Source organism: Meleagris gallopavo, chromosome 1 (genome assembly GCF_000146605.3).
Source record: "Meleagris gallopavo isolate NT-WF06-2002-E0010 breed Aviagen turkey brand Nicholas breeding stock chromosome 1, Turkey_5.1, whole genome shotgun sequence".
NCBI lineage: Eukaryota > Metazoa > Chordata > Aves > Galliformes > Phasianidae > Meleagris > Meleagris gallopavo.
This window is the reverse complement of record NC_015011.2, coordinates 47,409,569-47,435,193: the sequence shown is the minus strand read 5'-3', so window position 1 is coordinate 47,435,193 and position 25,625 is coordinate 47,409,569. Positions and strand designations below refer to the sequence as shown.

General features: G+C 38.7%; 1 protein-coding gene across 3 annotated transcripts in view; it reads right to left on the bottom strand.

Moving 5' to 3' along the window:
- Positions 1-25,625, bottom strand: part of LOC100550170 (putative RNA-binding protein Luc7-like 2) — a 35,755-nt gene that overhangs the window by 5,681 nt on the left and 4,449 nt on the right. Inside the window, exons 1-9 of one of the 3 annotated variants that reach the window (XM_010710129.3) lie at positions 19,625-19,644; positions 17,865-17,959; positions 9,329-9,427; positions 8,381-8,491; positions 7,769-7,912; positions 6,608-6,784; positions 4,360-4,451; positions 3,505-3,534; positions 2,558-2,752 (exon numbers count right to left, since the gene is read on the bottom strand). In XM_010710129.3, coding sequence (XP_010708431.1) covers positions 2,558-2,752; positions 3,505-3,534; positions 4,360-4,451; positions 6,608-6,784; positions 7,769-7,912; positions 8,381-8,491; positions 9,329-9,424 — 845 coding nt within the window. In that variant the 5' untranslated portion in view covers positions 9,425-9,427; positions 17,865-17,959; positions 19,625-19,644. Of the gene's footprint in view, positions 1-2,557; positions 2,753-3,504; positions 3,535-4,359; positions 4,452-6,607; positions 6,785-7,768; positions 7,913-8,380; positions 8,492-9,328; positions 9,428-17,864; positions 17,962-18,588; positions 18,936-19,624; positions 19,645-25,625 lie in introns of those variants that run through there. The other 2 variants (XM_010710121.3, XM_019614403.2) reach the window with 2 other exon arrangements.

Below are 25,625 nucleotides of genomic sequence, written 5' to 3'. Positions count from 1 at the left end.
CCCCCAAAAAAAAATCACACGGAAGGCTTTATATTAGTGTAAAATGCCACTCTTCCCACAGAGAAATTACAACTCCACATTTCCCTCAATGACTTTAAAGTTGATGGCACCACGTGCTGCCACTGCTACAGATTTCAGCAGTCCTCCAATGTTACTGATGTCACTCTGGTCTTTTGGAAAAGGCTTCAAAAAGCATCACATTCCTCAGATCTGAATTCATGTGCTTATGCCTCTCAAAAACAAAAGGCTAGGACTCCTTCCTGAAGCTGGTAACATGCTGCAGTGTATCTTCTTCAAAGTATTTTTGGCCAGAATCCTTTGGATGACTAGATGTTTTGAGATTAAGGAAGGTGAATTTGAATAAAGGTACTTTGTATCTGGACTTTAAGAAATTCCTCACAAAATTATAAACAAGAGGATTTGACAATGAGCAGTTCCCCCTGACTAGAAAAAGAGTTCTTAGAAGACAAGAAGCACGATGTGTTTGAACCTAACCTTCAAGTTCAGGTTTAGTTTGGATTCCAGAATCAATAGTTGCATTGTATTCAATAGGAAGAATTCTCCCACATTCATACAAAAAGTAGATCTGATTGCTTGAAGAGCACTTCTAAGAAGGAGGTATCTAGTCTGACCTATTTAGAAAGGTGTCCTGGTTCCAGAGAAGCAAGTCTGTAGCTGTATAGATTAGTTAGTCTCTTGTAATCACAACTTGTATACTTCAAGAGCAAAAATGCAGTTTCATTAGAGAATTAAGAGAGATGATCGCAAAACATTTTTTCTTCCAAGTTAGCTATAGTCCCAAGCTTTTATTTGTGCCAAAGATTATTCCAACATAGATCAGTCTTTTTCATTTGCGGCAGAAACTGGCACCAAGGAAAGTATTTCCAGTACTGAGGTTCATAAAGTTGAAATCCTGCACCAAGAAATCCTGTATTTTTCCTCATTCATAGAAAACATAGCTTGAAGAACTTAACCTTTGATAGCATCTTGCAAAATGACAATGACTTCATCTTCAAATTACTTTGTGTTCTTACAATTCATCTATAGCAGCTGATAGGTTTAGTGTTACAAAGATAGCACCAACAGTTGAACATTTCCATGCTATTTCCTTGTTCTTACATATCCTCTGCCTGCTGGCAGAGAAGTAACGCATCATTTGCTCAAATTAGAGAGTTTGAACAACTATGATGAGAATCTTACAACAATCAACTTTCTCTGAAATTCAGTCTTGCAAGGCTAGACTTCAAGGCTGAAGTACCAAAAGCAATTTGAGTATATACTTTATGCATTGGTTCACCTGAGTGAACAAACACGTTGATTCAAATGAAAATTTCTATTTCAAGACTGAAAAACTACAAGTTTGAAGTCTGGTAATCTGTCATTGTGAATGCCTTGAAAAGACATGCTCTAGAGAATAACTGATGACAAGCTAACATCAACATAGAAACTGCTGATTCTGAAGCATTGACTTCAGGACACTACAGAACACCCTGAAGAATTTTAAGTACCAGACACTACTGACAGTATCAGCTAGAGTGCTGAACACTCAGGTTTTATTCACTTGCCACAAAGAGAAGAAAACAGAAGACTTAACCCAACTCTGCTTTCTATGCTCTTAGCTGAGCAGCGTGACTAGAATCATCTAACCCAGGAAGAAAGCTCATCTTTAAGAGAAAGAGCACACGTGAACACATTCAACAACCGCTCAATAGTTTTATCATCCTTGGTGATAAAATTAAAATAATTTGAACTCTAAAATCCATGTTTTTGACACTTCAAACTGGACCTCTTCTCTTCTTGTATGCTGACAGCCTGTCAATGTTTTAAGACTCAGCACCCTATTCTTCATATTGCTCTCAAATCTCTGCCTCAGTCACTGAGGAATGGAATCCTGAATGGAATCCAGGTTATGAGCAGACCTCTCTACCAGAAGCCTTGCTTTGCAATTCCAACTCTTTTCTAAATTACGCTTACCTCACTCATCTAAAATAAGCCAGCAACCCTCAGGAGCAGACAGCAACTGAGTCACACAAAGGCAGCAGCCCCAGACTTTACAGTAATCCTTAAGAAAGGGATCAAAGCACTTTGCATGCAAAGTGCTATCTTCAGATTTGATGCAAGAAGTTCATTTTCGGATATATCTAAACTTGCCATTATCTGGGAGAGCACACAACAGATACATTCCACCACTGGGAGCAAGAACCCAAGAGGAAAGTTAAGAAGACTGCTCATATCCCTAAGTTCAAATGGAGATCAATCATTTCACTTCCTACGCTGCAAAAAACTATCAAGATTCTCAACTTAACAACAATATCCTGTATCACTCCTCCACAATAGAAGTAATACATAATCCTACTATTAAAAAAAGAAAAAAAAAATCACTACTATATGTTAAATCATAAATATGCAAAGAGCATAACTGAAGTCTGTGACAGCCTCAAAACAAGTTTAAATTACTCAGTGATGAACGTAAACTTCATGTAGTGCAAAAAAAACAAAAAACAAAAACCAATCTGATTATGCATGTAGGAAAAGCCATTTCCAGATCAACACTGACCTCTTTTTGGAGCTGCGCTCTCGGCTCCTCTCCCTGGAGCTGTGCCTGCTTCTATGATGGCTGCGACTCCGGCTGCGGCTGTTGGAGCGAGACCTGTGGCGATGGCGCTTCTCGCGGGATTTAGAGCGAGTTCTTCTTTTCCGTTCCCTGGAGGCTGAGCGAGAGCGATGTCTGCGACGGTCTCGGGACCTAGATCTAGAAACAGAAAGGACTTGGGATGCTGCACTGTATAAGCCGTATAGAGAACAGTCTGCAGTATTCAGAGCTACTGCCTCGTCTTACCACAGGCAAACAAAGAGGGGAGAGCAACGTCAGAAGTGCTATATGACTCCAACAGTCTCTCAGTGTTTGTGACTATGCATGTATTTACAGCATAGTCAATTCAGACAACAGAAAGGAAAAGATGATGCTTAAAATCTTGTGTTTACCAGGCCAAGTTTTAGAAGTCTGTGATGAAGTGGTGGGAATTATCTGGCCAGAAGCTTGCAGTGTTTTGAGAACAGAGGACTATAAGCTTCCCCGTAAATACGGGTCTGGAAGGTTCTAAACACTATACAAATTCATGATTTTCTTTCTCTATATCACCCTGCAACAACACTTCATTGGTGACTTTCAACTGCAGGTTAAGAAGAGAACTACTACTCCAGATGTAAATTAAAGGGTACTGAACACGAGCTTCTGTTTTGAAGGAAGTAATACTCTGTGTTCCAAGTGTTACCAGGGATACAACATTTTATGGCATTGTAATAGCCACAAAATAGATATACGTGGATAAATAAGTCAGGAGCATAATACCAAATACTGTATAAGCACACAGAGATGGCTGTGCAATAGAATGTTTCGTCTGTAAAGAAAGAGGTCTTAATAAGGCCAGACAAACGTAGAAAACTTCAGCTTGTGAAAGGCTGGCATTAATGACGGCATTCCTTGTCTGCAGACTTAAGTACCTTTTGGTATGCTTGCTGTGAGATCTGGACCTGAAACAAAAGGAAAATGGTAAATTAATTTTACTTTCCTAATCTTAATATAAAATATAAAGTACAGTTTAGTAATCTGAAGTCAAACTATCAGAGCTTCTTCATTTTACTAGCATGTTAACCTCAAATAAGACATTTCAATTACATCTTCGTAGCATTTATTTATTATTTATTACAAAACCCCTCAACAACTGTCTTGGATTTTTTTTTGTTGTAGGTGGTTGTTGTGGCTTTTTTTTTTGTGAGGTAGCGGGGACGTGGATACTACTGCACTTTTTAATTCACACCCCGTCTTCAATAACAAAAGATTACAGTTAAGTAGTCAGTACTCCTTTATTTCTTGTGAGACATTATTAGTCTGAAACAGATTTGAACATTTCCATGTTGGCCTCGGGAGCCAGTATGTCAAGAGAGCTGCAGTTGAGACGCCATTCAATCCTATCCCCACAAAGCATGAAAGCAACCATTTCATAGAAAAATAGGGAATTATTTTCCTTAGTCATACATTCAACTACTTCCAATAAGAAAAAAATTAACATCTATGCATCATACGTCACATGTCAGAATACCTCATTTCAAGTGCATTTGTTCAAATATGTAGGAAAAACTACTAGTATTTGCTTTTTTTTTTAAAGAAAAAGGTTTTCTATGAAAATAATTCAGGTTTTAAGAGCTAAGTACTATATTCACTTCCTAAGTGTTGAAGGAAGGGAAACTAACATGATTCTGCAGATTTTATAAAACAAATGTTCATGAACAACATCATAGTTTTTCTATTTAACTTAAATTGATCGCTACGTAGATGCAACTGAAATAGATCCTTACCTCCTTAGTTTCTCCCTTTCTTCCCTTTCCCTCTCCTCTCTGCGTTTCAGGCGCTCCTGATTTCGTTTCTCTTGTTTATCAGCCACAATCCTCTAGAAGCAACAGAATACACTGGTTAAGTTACAATTCGATATTTTTCAAATGAAGGTAAAAAACTACAAAAGCAATCTATACAGTTAATATTCAGTTCCTTCCCTCATGAATATTCACTTTTGAGTATTAGTCCCTCTCTCTTCCTCAGTATATTTTATCTTTTTCAGGAAACACAGGTTATCGCAGAAGAGCTGCTATAAACAGATGGGTGTTACACCAAGACCTGAAAGACGTAAACTTAAATGTAAGTTTTTCATGAAGGGAATTCAGAACAGTAAGTCATGCCTTAATGTGAGAGCTTTCATGCCAATCCTATCCTATTTTGGCCACTGGGGAAAGGCAAAAGGTAATCGGAACAGGAAGAGTTAAGAATGTTATTAACTCCATCAGCTATGCTGTGAAATAAAGAAACTCTTGGTCTTAAAAGGATTTGGTTGGGCTGATATCTAGTTTTGAGGCTAGCTGTTTGAGTTGTGAACATTATACATGTAATTAGAAAGGATGTTTCAGCTAATAGCCCCCAGGTTGAACTCACTACTACTGGGGACAAGGCACGCTCAGTAGAGGGCCCTCAGATGTGGAACTCACAACTGGAGATCTGGCCAAACCCAAGTCTCGCCACCTTCTGGACATGATGCAAGAAATTCAACTCTTTGTAAAGACCTTCTTCTGAGATGTGGAATTGCCCCAGCAGCATCTTGATTAGATCTCTGAGGAGAGCTCTGAGGAAGGAGGGGATAATTATTGTTTTCTTTTTTTGTTAGTGAAGTACTTCAAAAGATTATTTTATTGATGCTTTGGGAATGTGAAATTATCATCCATGCATATTTTTCTCCAAATGTTGTAATACTCAGTTAATTAGCTTCTTTATGTCAAACTATTTCTATATTGCCTTGCAAAATATCAGCAATTTAACTACAAGCAAGGTTTCATGTTCAAGTGAATCTTTGCACAGTTTCACAGAGAGACGAAAGGGAACACACATGATCTCCTCTAGGTATCTAAGGTCTGAATTACAGCAATTTATTTTGAAGCCTACATTGCCAATATAGTCAGGGGAAAGAGTTGGGCTTTCCAAAGGTTAAGTAACAGTATCCATGCAAGACAGCTGGAATATCCAAAGAAACCCAAGGTAAGTTACTCAAATTCAGCAGTAACATCTCTGCTTTTAGGGTTTCAATTCATTTAGCAGTCATCTTCAGTAATTTCTATAGTAACATGCTTAAATGAGCCTTAAACTCCATAATTAACATATTAAGATCATAAATAGGGTAAGCATCCAAGTCCATACACTTGAATACCAAAAGTCTAGAATATAATTCCAGTAAGTCCTTCTTCAAATACACAATTTCTGGTCCAAGGTAGATTTCTTTAGAAAAATATTCCAACTGGATTTCAAAACTGAAAGCTATGGAGAACATGCAGCCTTCCCATAACAATTACTTTAAGTTAGTCCCACTTCAAGACATACACCTTCTTCTATTTTGATCTGGATATCTACAGCCTTAAGTTGTCTGAACTCACTTCAATTATTGTCAAGTCAAGCTTAAAAGCTTCCAAATAACTTAAAATCTCATCTATATGACTGGATAAAATGAGTTTGTGGTCTTTCATCATACTGTAGGTGCTTCAAACACTTCTGCAGATTGCTATCAATTTCCTCTTTATGTACATCTTTTTCACTGGTACCAAAGCTAAGCAAAACTATCAACAATAGCTCTATTTTATTCTTAATGGAATGAAACACCACTGCCTTAAATTTGCTACATGTTCCTGTACTTTTCAGAGCCTCATTATTACATTAATCTAATAAACTGGCTAAATGAAAAGTTCATTTGCCTATCTTCTATGACTGCTAAACATGTTTCAGAATAATGTTTCAGTTCTCAAGCGTACAAGTGGAACTGCACTCTCCATTCCCAGGATGCATTCTTTGAGCCAATTTTAATCTACCTAGTGCAAAAGAGGCCATCTTAGCAAATTATTTAGATAACTGCTATTTAGTAAGCATGTTTGGTGTTTAACGACTGCGTTCGGTGTTTACAGACTAATGAAATATCTTAAGGTAACATGAAAGAATTCACAGACACAGAGATTCCATTAAGATTGTCCGACAAGTAATTAAGAGCACAAACAAAACAGAGAAATGATTTACCCTGAGTTCCTCAAGTTTCTCTCTTATTTCAATAAATCCTAAGTGTAGTTTTCCTCCAAAGTGGTCAGCAAGACGTCGGTCATTGTCATGAAGACCAAGATAAGCTGAACACACTTCACAAACACGTAGCTTCTGCTGTTGAAAGCTAGAGGCAGGCATAGAATTCCTGTACACTTCCTAGAAAATAAAAAAGTTAACTTTTTCTTTTCAATTCATAGAAATATAGTTTTCCAAACAAGTATATTACTTTTGATAACATAACTCAAAGCCAATCAGTAGATGCCGATTCATGGTGTGAATTAACTGTCTTACTAAGACACACTGCAGGTTCCTTACTTTGAAGACAGATGTATTACAATGGGGATATTAGTAATTGGTTTTGCAAATTAAACAAAGTAGAGTGATTACTGTCTTTATTTCAGATCATACTACTTATAAGGAGAAGTTACTATCCTAGACAGCACAATGAATATATCTTAACACTATAGTTACTATATTTTGCCACACTATGAAACATTACATATATTTATTCTGAACCCAATTTAAAAACAAGAAATCTACACATATTTTAGACACAAATTAAACATCATGTTATCCTTGCAACATTTACCTACAAACACTGATCACAGACTGGTGAGACTACCAGCAACCCCTCTGGTACCATTAAACAACCATAAATGTTTCTTTCTCCAAATTTAAGTGCCTTGGTGAGACACGATATGGAACAGCTCCCAGTGATGTTTGCCACCTTAACATTACAGCAATTGCTTAGAATTGCCTGATACAGAAGCCATTAGCCATCTTTCAATGAAGACAAACTTAGTAGGGTCTGGAAGGTCTCCCATGCGAGTCACACCCCAGCCCATCACAATCAACAGGGGGGTTACCACAGCAAGAGCTGTGAGACCCAACAAGATGGTTAAGTCCCCACAAACACAAGAGATGTTAGCAGCCAGTACAGCTAAACGCATCACCAGAGGAAATAAGCGTAACTCTAGGAGCACAGGAGTGTATTTTAATGCAGAAACTTCTCCTATACACAAAGCAAATCCCTTCGTTTTATATAAAGCTAAGGAAGCACCTATAGCTAAGACATCTTGCACTACAGTTACTGACTAAATTTTGTCTCTCTATCCCACAAGCTTTAAATAATCAACTCACTTCAGCTTCTCTCTTCTTTACCCGAGCCTTCTCCACTTCATCCATTACTTTTTGAGATTCTTCCACATTTCCATCAGCTCCTAGCTGTTCTACTTTGGCCAGTAGTTTCCCAATTTCTTCATTCAATTCATGAACTCGTTCAGCCTTGAAAGAGGAAGAAAGACTCAACAAAGGAAACAGTCTTAATTATGGAAAATAACTTGAGCCAATACTGAACTATTCTTATATTCAAAATACACAGGATAAAATTAAAAGGAAGCATGCAGAGAACTTCTCCAAATAAAAGGGAAACAATTGGCTCACATCAAAACACAGATAAAGGCTTAGAAACAAAGCAGCTCTGGAACAGGATCTTGTTCAGAAATGTCAAGTAATTCACACTGTTGCCAATGCAACTTGCAAAATTACTATTTATACAACCATCCCTCCTGGAACACGTATATATTTGCAGAAAAATGACAGAACTTTTTTTTCAGTTAGAAGACAACCACATGAAGTGTTTTGTTTATAGATTCATCAGCATGAGTTCTCAGTTTGAGTAGTCTGAAGTTGGTTTCTTTTAAAACAACAGACCTCCAAAATAACTTCAGCCATTAGTTTTTATGTGCTTACTTTAGCTGCAACTTCAGCACTGATCTCTTCTTGGGTTTCTGCTAATCTCTTCTTAGCAACTTCTGTTCTCCTGTCACAGTCCGCAATAAATGACTGCAGGTGGTCCATTGCCTAAAACACCAACAGAATACTAATTAACACTGCAAAGAACACTAGTACTTCATTACCCTTAACAAATTCCTGGTTTAAGATTAACTTTTAAAAGGCTTTCTTGGTGAAACTTATAAAACAATAACATAACAGCTTATGGTGCATAATCACATTAACATTTTAAAAACCTGTCTACACATTGTCAAAATGCATAAGTACTTGCAGAAATTTGGAAGGGATTCTGTCTCAACTCTTATTCTCTAAGAAGCAGCCAGCATTTATAACATACATTAAAATTCCTGAAAGGAGAGATATATTCACTTCACCTCACTAATACATGCAATACTAAAACATTGTTCCAGCAGGGTTTTAAGCTATGAGGTATATTAACATCATCCACCCCCAGCAACAACAAACCCAAACCTTTTATCTGTGCTCAAGACCAACTTCCTAGCAGGGAGTTCATAACTGTATTACTCAAACAATGTACTGAGACACAGCATATCATTTGTTACTCCCAGCACAAAATGATCTTTTCTTCCCCCAACAAGAATAGAAGCCTTTCTTCAAATTATACACCAAATTATACAGCATTGGCTCAGTAATTGTTACTGCTAAGGCAGCATGCAGGTTCATACTTATCTGCTTTTGAAAGGTTATTAACAATCCTACCTTGAGATGACTAGAAATTCAAGTGCTTGCACATGATCATGATGAGCCATGTAAACAAATATTTAAAAATTACTTTCCAAAAGTTTTCCTTCCTTGTGCACCAAAGATTACTGTTTGTTGCTCAGTTTATTTCGCCCAGGGCATGCAAGTTACACTTTCTCTCCACCATTATGACAAAATACATACATCAAGTTCAAAGAAGAAATCTTGATCTTTGGATGCTATTTCATAGTCTGCCCTTAATGCCAGGTCATGCACCTTCAGACATTCTCCAAGGTCCATCCGCTGAAAAGAGACATAGGGAAAGTAGTATAACAAGTAGTATATGCAAGAATAAAGTTTAATATTAGACTGTTAAAGGAAATCATGCTGAAGCAAATAATCTCCCTTACTGGGATAAGTTTAACTTAATAAAGCTTTGAAGACAAACCCAGATTTCTATTAAAGATGCATTAATGATGAAAAAATATAAAGACAGAGTAGACAGCTTATTCTATGATAGCTGTTCACGTGACAGCGTAACGTTACTGTTCTGCACAAGTTATTTTTACTGAAAGTTCAAAAAAAGTCACTGAAGTAGAACATTCTGTCTTGAACTAAAACAAGAGAACCAAGATTCTTACAAACAATTAGCAATTAAATGGTCAAGTGCTTGATCTGATCTTTCCACACAGCTCACGATATAAATGTTCTGGCTATAATCATTATCTGGAATAGCTGCAACCACAGCATCACTGTTAAGTGCTACTTATAAAAATATTCTCAGAGCACATGTAGCAAAAAAAAAAAAAAAAAGAAAAAAAAAAAAAAAAAAATACAAATCTCTCCAAAATATTTTGCTGATGAGTAGAGATAAGCTGAGTGTCACACTGTCCTTGTGAATCAGAGAAGAGAAAGTATAGATATTTTACATGTAATCTAAAACTGGTCTACAACGGTACAGGAAGGAAGCATAACTAAAGCAAATTCATTTATTATATCACTAATCTTTAATCTAATGTAGAATATCACCAAGAAGAGCACTCAATTTTATTTGGTATAACAAATACTGGCTTAAAATTGAAATTCGCACACTGTGCAGCAAAAGGAATTTTGATGAAATCTGTTTCCTTCTTATTCCATCGTGTAGCCTGGAAATTATTTTGAGCCAGCACTACCACTGAAAAACAATTCTGGTCTCTCTTTATCACCACTCTGTGCCTCCCCCCGTACCAGCACACTGGAGTATCAACTGGGAAAAAACAGCTTAGAAAGCAAAAAATTGAGGTAATTTTTCGGCAGAGTACCTTTGGCCAACATGTCAGGCAGCCACGCAAACAGAGGTGTTGACAAAATACAGGGGGAAGCATAATAGGGGACCTGAGTAGCTAGGATCTCTTACAGTACCAAGATGTCATTTCACAAACTCCTGAGTAGCGTCAATAAAATTAGCTGCAATTTTTAGGGGGCTGTAGGAGGGAGGTAATGTAGCATTTTCTTTTGTTAGCATTCACAATGAGAAGAAACAGTGTTGAATTGCTTCCTTCTCTTCAATCCAGCTTTGAGCACAGCCTTCTAAATGCTCATGGGACATAACAGAGGAACAACAAGCATATACAAGTGAAACTGGATTCCTTTTTGTTGGCTTTGCTGCTGAAGAAATTCTATCATTGTTAGAACAGCTCTGTAGTGCAGCCTGTAGTAGCTCTGGCTGCTGCTTTGAAAATACTTAAACAGAAGTATTACTACTAAATGTTTATCTTAAAAACTGTTAGTAAAACTAAGCTCAGAAACAGACAAAAGTTTAAAAGTTTGGCCAATTTACACGTTACACATAAGATCAGATTAAAAAGCACTTCTGGTATATGTTAAGCTAAGTTAGGCAAAGTTGGTTCATATCAGGGATGATTCATTACTTTCAAAAGTCTACACTGGATTGGAACTGCTGAGGATCTTGCTAACCACAGAGAAGCTCACGTAGTTTGGCTCATATGACCATCTGCAAAATAGATGGACAGGAGATGAAGGCCAGAAGATACAGCAGGATATTATTTTCATGTTCCACATGTCCACGTTGCAATCTGACGCCAAGATGTGCCTTACCCCAAAGGCAAAGAACAGCCATTCAAGATCAAGATCAAGGCAAAAACAGCCAACCATTCAAGATCAATCATATTTGAAACAGAAGGTGGCTATAAGGGATGTTCAGGTTTCAAACTACTGCGGAAGGCTTAAATAGCATGCACATAAAATCATCGCATCAGCAGTGAAGTTTTAGACAGACTCATGCTACTTAAAGTGACTTACAGAGGAATCCTAATGAGCAAAGCAATGAAAGGGGGGAAAAATTAAGTCCTCAGGCTATACATAACTGGTTTATTGAATATGAGAAGCCATACACACCATCAGGACTTTTTGCAGCTACTGCATTTTTACTGAGCGTTAACTTCAGAAAAATTCCTATCCTGAGGATCTTTATCACAAAGGAAGGTTACTGCTGAAAATTTAGTCCAGAAAATAGTCTAGCAACCACATGCACATCTGCTGCTGCTGCAGAGCTCTATTTGAGAAAAAAGTGACTTGCTACAACTTGCTGTTCGCCATAACATTTTTTTCTTCTTTCGTTCACTGTAAATGGGCAATTAAAGATGCTTGATTTCCTAGAGCTGAGGTTTAGATAACTCATTTTTAACCCCCATAAACCTCATACTGAAATGATTCAGTAATTATTTTTGTCATCCCATCCATGAAAATGGATAGAACTCTATTAACACAGGAAAATGTTAGCTTCCTATTGATGCTTGGCACCACGTCAATCAAATCAGGTACAGAAAGATCACTACCCTGGTTCAGTATGTATAGGCAAGAAAGAAGTGTCCAGAAAATAAGCAACACAGAAGCTGAAGAGCTTTTATGAAAAATAAATGTGTACTCAAAGGAGCTGACAGTAGCCGAACAGAGACTAAAACATCAGACGCGGTGCTATTCTTGAAACCATGAACATAAGGTTTTGTTTTCAGGTCTTGAGCAATCTACGAGAAGCTTCTCATCTTCATGCTTTTATGACTACTATATTCTTCTGATTAGATTACTGGATGCACACAGTAAGGTCTGCAGGAGAAGCATATAAAAGCCAAACCTACTTAAAACGCAAAGGACTGATGTTGAGAGGTGTGAGAGAGTATCACACACTATTAAAGTTTCTAAAAACAGTATGCATCTTTGATGTGTTCTGAGAGGTGATACTCTGAACAGCATTTCTGTAGAGAATTCTTTCTAGTTAAAAAGGTACCCCCACCAAAACAGCTCATGTTCAGCAAGAGAATTTGTTTACAAAATTCTGATCTGAGGGGAAACATTGTGTACTAGAGGTACCACACCTCTCCCTTTACCAAGAGTGTCAAGAAAAATGTTCCCTTCTTTAATTTTACCTACTTCTGAAGGCTTTAGTATCTTAGAATAGATTTTCACTGAAAGCTAAAGCTGGCAGCAATGCCTCACTTTTAAATGAGATATCTGTTTCTTTAATGTTAATTTATAATCAGGCTATAAAATGCTAAAGTCAGATAACCATACTGAAGAGCAATGATAAAAAATGAACAACCCAACCCTTCTTCTATATAAATTACGCTCATTAAAACGGAACGTGGTAAAATCAGGTTGTTCTTTAAGCACTGGTCAAACTAATTAAGAATACGTCTAAAGAGATCGATGTGATCACTTACTGACTCAACAGAGCATACAGAAATTCATCACCACTAGGTTGAAGACTATGAATCGAGGTGGCTTATGCAAGCCTAATTTCATTTGCAAAGGTTAAAGCAGTTCACGTGATCAATCAGACCTAAACTGATATGCTGATAACCTCTAGCAGAACATGAAATAATCACATCAGCACAACTGAATCTTAAGCATGGAATACTTCTATACTTCCATCAAGCCTATGGAACTACTGACAAAGATATCAGCTCCAGAAGAAGATACATAAATACAAGTACTTAATCACATCTATTTGCAGATGTGAGGACTAACCCAACTGCTCTTCCACAGTAAAAAGATCTGAGCAGTACAGTGCAATGAGACCAGATGCACTGAGCCCACCTTCAGAGGGACACCCAGTGGCATGTGAAATAGATCTTGGACATTGAGCTCCCCAGATGGAACCTAAATTTAGGTGTCTTTATCTGGAACAGAATTCCACCCTAATAAGCTTAAAGATAATCACGTCTCAAAGCATGTTGCATGTCCCAGTCAGTGTTGTTTTAGCCAGCGTGAGTCCTGAAGGGCTGGATGCAAGGGACTTATGAGTGCCTAACCATGCACTTAACTGTAGGACTGCACCAATAGCATACTTTGAGGACTTTAAAAACAAAATGCAAAAAGCAAAAAGGAACCTACCTCAACAAACGCACACAAAAGCAGATAAAGTTCACCCAGTAGAAAGAAATTTCTCAACTACAATTTGCAAGATTACATAAAATACTTGTGACATTTACCTCTCAACAGGAAAGGACAATCAACATAATAAAACAACCAAACAAAGGTCACTGCAGAAGCACTGACCTGCTGGGGAGGCAACCTGCCAGTTACTACTGCAAGTGTTCAGGACTTGATTACTTTTAAACTTACTGAAGGTATTTGCTTTAAATGTCACTACATTATCACTTCAACCACAACTCGGACACATACTCACAGAGATAGAAAAAACACATTCTTGCCCACCTTGTAAAACCTGTGGAAGACAGCATAGCATTTTCATCCAGAGACTGTTACTTGAGAGGGCCACACCATTAAGGAGGAGTCATTTGACTTCTACATATGCAGTTTTAGTCCCAATGCCATAATACACACACGTATGTATGTGTATACAGATATGCAAAAACCTTTTTCTAACACTGATGAAAAAGAACTCAAAAACCATGAAAAACAAAAACAACCAACAAAAATATCAACCATCACAAGACTATCAGCATTTACTGAGGCTAAAAAGGTAAAGTAAGTGCTAAATCTTTATCACTTAGCAATTTTTATTTCAATTTCTGTGTCCTAAAAGACAGGACTCAAAGAGTTAATCTCATCATAAAATTCTCATCTTGAAAAAGTGTTTGAATGAGCAAACATTTGAACTACTAACTTATATGTAAGAACCAGTGCCAGCGTGATCAACTTCAAAAAGCAGAACACCAAAGCATGAACAAGTGTCAATTAAAAACAGAAAAGCATTTGTGAGCAATGTTAAAAGTAGGTTCTGAACAGACAGCATTTTATAATCTTGAATACAAAGTCATTTCTGCCATCTTACTGACTTGCATCAGGCAGATCCTAAGCTAACTTAACAACACAATGTACAAGACAATCACAGGGCACAATACATTCAGAATTATAACATCCTCTGTTTTTTTTGTTTTTTTTTTTTTTTTTACATTTCTAGTGTTAGGATTCAACAGTCTTCCAATACCTTCAACACAGCCCATTATTTCCATGAAAGAGAAGGGTAACTGAACCAGAAGGAACTGTTCTGGTGGCAAAGCACCCAGAAGAAAATTTAAATTTGAAACAGAGTTAGTATTTATGACTTACAGCCCTCAGTCAAATATTTAGGTTTCCAGGAAGGACTATTTTACCATGAAAGCTACTTCAAGGAAGTAAGACAGAGGAGTACAAAAGGAAGCTCTAAGGAGTCAGAATCTGGGCATTGTTGCCCATCTAGACATTGGAAATCTCCTATTAAACTAAAAATTCAAACCTTTAATCATTTGTGAGTTTGCTTGTTATTGTTTTGTGGCCTTTTTCCCCCCAATAAACACTTCTAATGATAACCAAAAGATAAATCTGATCGAAGTCATCTGACAAAAATAACAACTCTAAATGTTCTTGAGAAGCCCAGAAGTGACGGAAGAACTCATACAGTATTGTTAAAAAGAAAGAAACAGACACTACACCTAAAGACAGAAGAGATGAGATTCACAGAAATCTGGACAAAACAAACTTTCCAATCTTCTACTAAATGTACGTGTGCACTACTGTTGCTGATACACACTGCAGTCTGGGGAACGTGATTTTATCATCAAGGGATGTCAGCATGCGTTCCTTAGTGGAGTTTTGGGTATTCTGCCATTAAAGAACAAATGGAATTAACATATTCTACTGGTAGCAGCAGTTTTACTTGTTTCATACATCCGTGTGTCTTCCCCAAGTGCTTCTGAAGAAGTGGGCAGAATGGAGTAGCACAAAAGTCTGCATTTTGCAGAGGGGAGCAGTAGAGTGCATTTCAAAGGAAGGCAGATATAGCCCCAAAAAATTGGCAATTCACACCTAGTATTTTATTGATATGGTTAAGTCTCTTCATTGACTGCATTATAAACCAGATCAACAGAACCTATTTTTTTGGATAAGCATAAAATTCTAATATTGAATTCAAAGTCACACAATCCTCATCACATATCAATCTTGAACATTAAGATACATTACAATTTTCCTCTCAAAACTCAGGAAACAAATCCCAACAAATCTTCATTTCCCAAATCGTCAATAACCTGTCAGACACGCTATTTGCTTTCTGCTCTTGTAAGAGCTGTGCTGTTAAGGTAAGAAGCATGTTTCTTAAGAACACTGAACAGCACAACACTGGATGGGTAATATAGAATGCCTGCTTCTGATGAGTCCCCTGCTGCTACTCCCACTGACAGTATTTGGCTAGTCACTGCTCTTCTGAACCTAGAATGACATCATGGATCACATTTTGTCATCTGATGCCTACTTGAATTTTGAGGAAGAAAGCAAGTGACATATACTCACTGAATAAATACTCCAAGAGCAGCAGCAGAACTCAGAATGAGACAGAAGAGAGCTTTAAGCAAGAACCAACATACTCATAGACAGGCCCAGCCTACATGCCTGATTTGCACTGTAAGAGGTATTACTGGATGCTACCTAGAACCTTTAGAACTATAAACAACACTTACTTGCTAACAACAGCCATTCTAAAAGTATTTGTTTATGGAAATTATACCACAGTGGAAAGCTGTCAAACTAACATTCGAAAAGGACCCTGTGAATTCTGTTCAATGACCTCAGACATTTTTGTAGCATGCATTTATGTCCCCAGCCATGAGGTCTTTTGTTCACCACGCAACCAAAGCGCCAGACAACATAACAGATGGGAAAAGAGGAACATGTTCCTTTTCCCCTCCGCTTCAGAGTTACACATAAAATAGTTGAAAAATAGAACTACACATGCACACTATACATACACAGTAATGATACATAATGCATTGTTATCAAGTTGTTATCACTTACACGGCCCTAGCTTCAGCATGCATTATGTTCAGTTGATACCTAACACAACACACAAGAACAAGGCAAAGGAGGCACAAGCCTTAAGAAGGGGCTGAACAAGGGGAGCTTTTCTATTCCACTGCCTTTTTTATTAAGACAAATCTTAAATTCTCTAGTTCCGTTCTCCTACTCGTTTTGCCTCCTGACGATGTGTTTCATGATAATTAAAGTTGCATCCACTTTTCTAGGGACTTCTCATAGAAGGCAAGGAGAAACTGTAGTTATTGGTCTATCAGTAGAAGAAACGACAAAATAAGTAAAGCAAACAAATTTAGTACAGCCGTGAGTCTTTGAAGCCCTTTGATTTACCAGAAATATCACGGTTATTTAAGATGACAGCTATTCATATTGAAGGATAAGACATAGGTAAACCAGTTACCAAGTCTACATATTTCAGTTTTTCATCTTGGAAATGGACTTAATTCTGTATTTCACTGAAGACTCCAATCAAGTCAGCCATTTCAAAGAGTAAGGTACAGAGAACTAACAATGCTTATTATTAATACTTCAAATAGCCCTTAAGACATATTTTCCAGTGCTTATTCTCTCCTCTGCCATAGGGTAAGAAAAAATGCCAACACAAATAAGAAAACCTACTGAAGTGCTGCATTAAGAATAGTAGGCAAACGAGATCCAGTACATCAACACACTCATCTATCAGCTGTTTTGAGGTAACTGCCCACATGTACATTCTTTTTCCATAATCAGCATAACAACTTCCCTGCCTTTCACAAAGGCACCCCAGAGCGAAGCACCACTGCTCTAGAAAAGTCACTGGCACATGTCAGAGCACTTTGTTCCTACATAGGAACCTCTGATACAGAATCAAAAATCCAAGACAAGTTATTAATATACTACAACTAGAGATTTTTAAATTGCCTTAAATCTGTAAAAATAGGACAGTAACTGGATATCATGCACTTTGTCACTTATGTGCAATATATTTCACTTCTAGAAATACAGTTATTGGTACTTTCAACTGCTGTCACAAAAATGCAACTGAATTAAAAAAGAAAAACTTCTCTTCCCCTTCAGATGCCAACAGGAAGTTTTAAGGAAGTAACTTCATGCATTTGTATAGAATTTTATAGGAGTATTTCTGCTAGTTGCAACACTACCAGTGTATAAACACTTTGTTACAGCACAATTTACGTAGGTAGTCTTATCTGTTTTAGGTTTTGTATGCTATAGCGAACAAATATGAATTTCTAAGTAATAATTAACATACAGTGCCAGAAATGGAGAGAAAAAAGCCTCCGTAATACAAAATTCAGTTTTTGTATCAAAGTTGGCACGAATCCAACCTGTGGTTGAAAACCACAAAGTCAACAGATATTAAAAAAGATCAAACGTAATTCAATTTTGCCATTCTTAACTAAATGAAGCAAGACACTCAGTTACGTACAGTTCCAGAGAGGACATCATGAGGGCAGCAGTTGAGGAGGTGACTCTTGCACACTCTGTCATCACTGAACTTGATTCGCTGGCGGGTCGTGTCACCTGCAACATAGAAACCAACACAATCAGGTTAGAAATCTGGGGAAGCCAGACACATTCTGCAAGTTACATGCAAAGCATTAACACTGTCCTGTCACGTAGTGAAGACCTACAGAGACTAGAACTTAAAACACTCTATGCTTCGTTGCCAAATAAAGCCAAAACCACAAATACATATTTTAATGCTCTACAGTGCTATTGAAGGATACTCTCATACTTCCCCTACAAATATGTAGTGTGAGAAGTGCTTGAAACCAGAAGGGCAGTATTAGCTTTAAAATACTTTGCTACAACAGCATTTGTTAAACAAGCTCTATTCATGTTTTGTATGAAATAGCAATGTACTTCTATGCAACAATTAGCAAATAAAAGCAGCTTCATAAACAAAATGATACATAGTGAGTCTTCACTGAATCCCACCTGATACTCATTTTATTGTTTTGCTTTTTGATGTAAAGCACCCTCTTACTTCTGACAGGAGTAGCATAAAGGGTTGGCAGAGGAATGAATTTAAATGCTTAAAAACCTGAAAAAAAGTCAGTCAAACATATGGACTTAGCCTATATGCAAAATTATTTTACAGATGTTTGCATATAACTGCATCATAAGCCATAATACATCGTTTTTCCTACATGCTGTTTGTTGGGATGGGAACATCTTAATTGCATCTTCGTCATGGCAGGTTGCAGTTCCAGCATCAGCAGTGGCATCAACCTGTGCACGCTCTGACATCCAATTGCAAGTTTAAAGAACCCCATCTGGGAGCAAGACCTGAAGTCTCCAAATCAAAGTCACTAGCTGGTATTTGGGGGGACGGAGAGGGGGTGGGGAAATATGCTTTCCTTCAAGTCATAACGTCATTGTCACAGAGATTCAGAAGAGAGGTTGCTGCTAAGGCTCTCTTGCTGTTAAGATACAGGCATGATGAAACAAACACCTTAATCTCTTTCAGTATTCATCTATTTATTCATAAAAAATAAAAACGTGTTCAAATGTTTAATCATTGAAAACCTACTGGTGAATTACTGAAGCAAGAAGGGTTGCTGAGTGAAAAGAGACATACAATGAGTTCATATAGCAATCTTATCCATTTCTTCAAGTACTATAAAGAACATGGATGCATTTTGCAGTTACTACATTTTTATGACTCGATTGGAAATGCTGAGAATTTTGAATTTATTAAACAATTCAAAAAGTCAAATCCATTACTTAGGTAAATACGACAGAGGGGAATTAAAAAAAAACCAACACGTTCAGCCTTTCTCATGATACAATCACATTTATGCTCCATGCATAGGATGCTAATATAGCATTTTCAGCTGGGCCCAGTTTCAGATTATTAAGCAAACAAAAGTTCCCCAGAACACCACGTGCTTAATTTGACTGCAGGGATACAACAGCTAAACCCAGTAATCCACAGGCTGAAGGCAGCTTCAAAGCAGTTCAGCAATAGGTTTTCTGGAGGTTAAACTTACCACTGTTACTCACACCACTAAAAATTTAGAGCAATCCCTTTGTAATCATGCCTGCTACTGCAGTAAAGAATTCCATGTTTTGTTTTGCTTTTTAGGAGGTGGATCCATAGTTCGTTGTTGTTTGTTTGTTTTAAAACACAACTGCGTTTGTTCCACATTCATTAACACATCTGAAAAGTTAGCGATAACTCACGGCTCGGCGAATGCGGGGCCTTTCTGACACTCCCTTGCAGATTGATGTAGACAGGCAAAGATACATTGAACCTTTATAAATAAAACAAGGGGCCAGATTGTTCAGTTTGTATAGAATAATCGACTCTGCCAGCAATTTTAATACAGCATCTAGAAATACACGTTGACTGTAAAGATTCTTCTACATAAAGACAAATGAACAAAATCAAGAGAACTGTTGAAAAAAAGGCAGCTGACAGCTATTAGGCACTAACCTAGCAGCAGTTAAGGAGGTCCCAAGACTAGGAAATTGCTGAGGGACTGAAGGTTCCCTAGGTAAAGCTGGAAAGAAGTATTTTCACAGACATTACCTCAACGCCCAGAGGCCGCTGTGTTTGTATCTCTAACGCAATTAGTGACTGACTCTGCAACGTGGGCTTTTTCCCTCTAAGGGGCTAGCGTGATAATCACAATCACCAAGCTGGGACGAGACAACAGAGAAAATAAAGAGGTACCAGGAACAGATCAAATGGCATCCTTATAAATGTATTCCACATTTACACTGCAACTGGCATTCACATTTCTGCACGGTGCCTTTGGTCTGGCACTTCAGACCTTCAGAGAGGTTCCCGCACACAGGACGCTCTGATGCATACATTTTCCTATCTACATTCCCCATTCTTTCTAATCTATGCCGTTTCCAATTTTGAAAGAAAGAAAAGGCGCTGCGTCCAACCTCCTACCGATAACTGAATTGTATATCCCTCTTAGAACTCCTTCCAAACCCCAACTGCCTCCTAAGAAAATATATTTTATTTTTCTCGTGACTTTTGTAAGCTCTGTACCCCCAGAACGGCGCAGAACTGCTGGCAATGCAGAAGATGCAGCCTGCTGCCAGCCTACACATCAGTCATCTGCAGAGGGTCGTGACCTCTGGGGTCTACACGAGCTGCTGGAGGGGGTAAATGAGACTACACCCAACGCTCAGCATACTGCAGAGTCAGAAGTGCTTCTCAGAGGCACTCACAGAAGTGTGAACGCAATTGTTCCTAAACCCAGGGTTTCAGAGGTCACGCAGCCCACACCGCACTTATCTGCAGCAAATTATACTTAAGCTGGGGCACTCTTCATACGGCCAACGCTAAAGAACTGTTAGGAGTACTTAAAGGCTTTATATATTCTGTAAAAAGAAAACAGATCCGAGGATCAAGTAGTTGCAGTCATCTAAGTTTTAGAAGCGGCCTTAAACGCTGCTAAAGACGACACCACCACTAATATTTCAGATCTCCTAAATTCTACTTTAATAGGTAAATCATTAAATTAGCTCAGAATAGCAACTTATTTAACCCTTGATCTTTAGCACTTGTGCTCACTAAGAAATCAAAGAAGACAATATCTATTACTGTAAGCCACTCCGGTGTTTCCAGTGATTTTTTTTTTTTTCCACTGAAGAAAACCATCATTGGTAAAATGTATATAAAAGTAACAGAAAAAAATCACTATTTTTGCTCAAGAAACAGCTCTAGTTTTACGCAGTATGATTTGGGCAAGGCACATTTCTATGCCATACTGCATAGGTTGCTCCAAAAGTAATGCTTCCCATTTATTTTCATGGAAACTACAACACAGAGCACAGTAACACTTCTTGATAGAAGAAATCCTCATTACAAAACACTAGTTTTCAACACAGCCGTCGTTATTAGCCATGCGTTTTCACCAACGAGGAACATGCTGCACTTGTAAAATCTGTTGTTGTCCCTGCTGCTGGAATGCACCATGCACCACCTCACTGCTCTCACACCCACTGTTTGGTCTCCACAAACCTGCAGCAAACATCAATGGGTGCCATTTTTTCCACATGGGGAATGCAATGTCCCTTCCTTCATACGCACTTCCACATCAGACGCCATTTTGCCAGCCTGCCCCCCTGCTGCCATACCACCAGCATCCACCTCTAATATCGTCAGCCAACATAATCAAATAGCAGGCATTGCTTTTGGAGCAGCCCTCGGAGATTTTCATCACAGTCCAGCAGAACAAATATGAATCCACTGATCGTGTAATATCATGTTAAAGACTGTGTATCAAATTTTATCAGCAAAGCAAGCATCGTATAACAAACACTCAGCATCTTTCCTTAGCAGAACCTCACACAGTTGCAGGAGGTACTGCTGCTGTTGCACATGGGAAGCTAATTCTGACTTAGTGTTGCTAATACCTGACACACCTCTCTAAGGGCTGAGCTACTAAAACTTACTAACAAAGCCAGCAAATAGGCACAACTCACTAAGCACAAACATTTCTCTCAAGCCATCTGACTGGATTGATCTTTTCACAGAGTATGCGTGGCTATTACTGACAGATTTCTGAGTCGCTATCAGTTCCACACTTGGGGTAGGTTCTGCTGAAATTCACATATTCAAGATGCTTTTTGCTGCTTTTCCTTTGCTGGGAAGGTATTTGCACTCACTTGGCGGTGACACAAAAGCCATTACTTCCCTCTCCTCATGAAGAGGTTAGATTTGCACAGTCACACGGGTGCCTCTGTGTTAGCAGCCAATTTACATTTCCTGAGGGCTTGCTCTAAAGGTCTCTTGATAAAAGTTTCATGCAAAATTTACACAAGATAAATTCACGTTATTTGAAGTTCTTTGTGTGCAAAGATCTGTGCTGCACTTTAAAACTTTCAGTGTAAGAACAACACAGAGAACAAGGAAATGCTTTGCTAGTCACAGCTACAGATTCTGATTAAGGTCTCCATATACAGCTCAAATAAAGAGCAGGTAAAGCAAAGAGGGGCTGACTGACACTTATATATGTGCTCCAAACATTTAAAGGCTCCAAAGATTAACAAGTTCCTCCTAGTCACACAGTGCAGTATTTGTTAGGAAGCTTGGGAGAACATCTTCATGACTGCAGGTAAACTTCAAAAGCACACCATTTATCTGTCTGTATTTATCTATACAGAAACTCATCAACTTTGCTAGTTGGTCATGTTCTTAGACTAGAACACAGCTTTGGTGTAGTGCTAGTTATACAAAAGTCAAGTACTGGCTGTTTCAAGGTGTGTCCTAATCTCACCTGGGCCTGCACTGCTCTCCAAAGCAGTGACCGTGCTGTGCCACCATAAAAATAACAGTGAGTACTCCTGGGGTACTGATGGTACGATGCGAAGATTTCACTTGAGAAGCACAGTCACAACTTCTAACAGCTGCAAACCTATATGTAAAGATCATTCCCATTTTCTAGATCATAGAGAAAGACATTACCTAACTATGCTATTAAAACTATTTCATGAATCTCAGAGATGAAAAGTCACTTAAAGTAATTTAAAAATTCATACTTTTCAGTCTCTCAGCTTACTCCATATATCTGAGTGACAAATTCACACAGCCTTGGTCATCAGCACTAAATTCACCTCCAAATCATCTCTTAACTGTCAGGTGTGACAAAATCATTTTGCTTAACTGCTAGCACTGAAAAAACAAGACTGATATAACACTTGGATGTAAGTACATAGGGTCAGTACCTTATCTTCCGCGCTTGTTATTTTCCAATATTTGGGGAACCCACAGTATCTATTCAACAGTTTGTACTTAAGCCTCTGCCAGCAGGTACCAGGCAGCAAACGTGGAGAGAGCAGTTTGACCCCAAGCGCATCTCTCCCACTGCCAGAACTCAGACAGAAGGAGCAGGCTACCAAAGAACACAGCTCTCAGCTCTCCCTGCCCACATGCGTAGGGCCCCCGGGGAAAGGATACAGCACAGGGGCAGGCCCAGCATGGCACAGCTCTGGGAAGCCACACGCTGGGCAATTAATTCTGTTTGAAAGAGAGAAGCTCCTCGCTGAGCTTGGTCCTTGTAAGTATTCCTACAGCAACGTGGGTATTCTCTTTGACCAGCACAGAAGAGTGACTTTAGGCGTTCTCGGAGCTCAACAAGACTTAACAGCATTTAGTAACTACACTGCTTGAATACTTCACTTTTGGAGTACATTCGTATCCTCTACAGAGAATAGCTCTGAAAAAGCAACGTAGGCCACATATTCAGGCAACATCATTTGATCTGAGTTCACCTCTGAGTTAGCACTATTCTCACAGAAGACACCAGATTTCCAATTTCCCCATGGGTGAGAATGTTAAGCCTGCACATTCTAGGTACCTTCCCTCACCAAAAAAAAAACACCACCAGACTGCAGTGAGTACAACATTCTATTAATGGGGGCGTTCAAACACATTTTGGTCATTCTGAACAACATCAGACATAAATCCCACTCATACACGATTTTTAGAAGCATTTTCAAGTCAGTTCTATGGCCAGGCAGAGGAAAATGAAAGGCAGTGGGGACAGATGCAAGGGGAATCATGAACTTTGACCTATCCAGACTTATCCAGGAGATGAACAGCCCATTTCACTGAAAGCTGTGATTTGCACATTGCTAGAAACAGAGGATTGATCAAAGATAATGGAGGAAATGGGGGGAAAAAAAAAATATTAAAACCCCTTTACTCTCAGAGTTATCAGTATTTCAATGACCTTGAGTGTGGCCTTGAATTTATTAAGTACCAGCTTCACTCAAAAGGATGATGATCAGTCCCTGGAAGCATTTTAGATTAAGCGATGTTCCACTACACTTTCTATTTTTTAAGAACCAGAGTGGTGTTACGCTGAGATCCTCAATTCCCTACTTAATTCAATAATGGCAGCCAGGATTACAAACAGCCTTTTCTCCTTATCTTTCCTCATTCTGACTGCTATTTAGAAGCTTCCCGTCCCACCAGTCAGTTTCAGTTCAGCAGACGCTGTTCTAGATTTAGAAGGTGAGTGGGAAGGGGGAGTCCTGTTATCAGCAAAATAACTGCTTTCTCACAAAAGCAAAGGAAATTAGTATGACATTGTTTTTCCCACTTTAGATCTTAAACCTAACTGTCATTTTCACTTTCCAGCAGTTCTCTGAGGTAAATCACATTCTTCTCCCATGGCCCAACGGAAAACATATTCAAAAACTGCAAGAGAATCTCCTGCATTTATATCTTTCATCCAGCCCTTGAAAGCTCTCAGACACAGCCATTGGGGTGCTGACACCGGAATGAGCTGAATTGCACAAGCACTGTGCTATCCTGCCATGCTGAGTGTGCAGCCACACACAGCTGCAACAGGAAGCACTCAAAATCTTCAGGGACAAGAACAATGTGCTCCATTAGGTCCTGCATGCTGACAACTCAACATCCAGCACTGCTCTAGAAGGCAACTTCTGCTTAACTGTAGTTTTCCAATGCATTTACCAAAGAATGAAACTCCCTGAATTGGAAGGAACCCATAAAGGGCCCTGAGTACAACTCCTGTCTTCACACAGGACACCCTTATGCAATGCATCACGAATGCTTTTCGTTAGGAGGTTTATTATATTTAAAACTCTACATTAAAAGAACTGTCAGGAAGGTGGTGCTGCCCCAGACCCAATAACTGAGCACCAGCACATGCGGCCTGCCCAGCAAATGCATGAGGAAACAGATAATAATCATTAACTCCACACAAAGCTTCAACAAACACGCAGCATGCCTGCAGAAAGAACTACAGCATGCAGAATACCCATGTAACCTCTAATTACAGCTTGCCTTCAGGTGCGGTATTCTCTCATTTATAAATGAAATACTGCATAGCTTATTGGGACCCCCTGTTCTCAAGCAGTCCCCAGGCTCTCTGGATTACAGACCACTGCCATCGAATCTTCCATCGACTAGAAGCCTGGCTGTGCCTAAAGCATCTCTCTCGGAATTGCTGCCTCAAATATCAAGCTGTGAGAAAAGGTTTTTGCGGGGGAAAAAAAAAAGAAAAACAAAACTAAGAGCAAGAGGGGTTCGCCCGCTTGGGTAACTAAACCCCCTTTCAGGAGGCAACAGCAGTCCCACCTGCTGACTACAATGAGAATTTGGGTCACACTTCAGTCAAAAAATAACGCGACAGGCCGATGCTACAGTGGCGGCCCTGGCCCCGGGGGCCATTTTCTCGCTCGCCCCCCC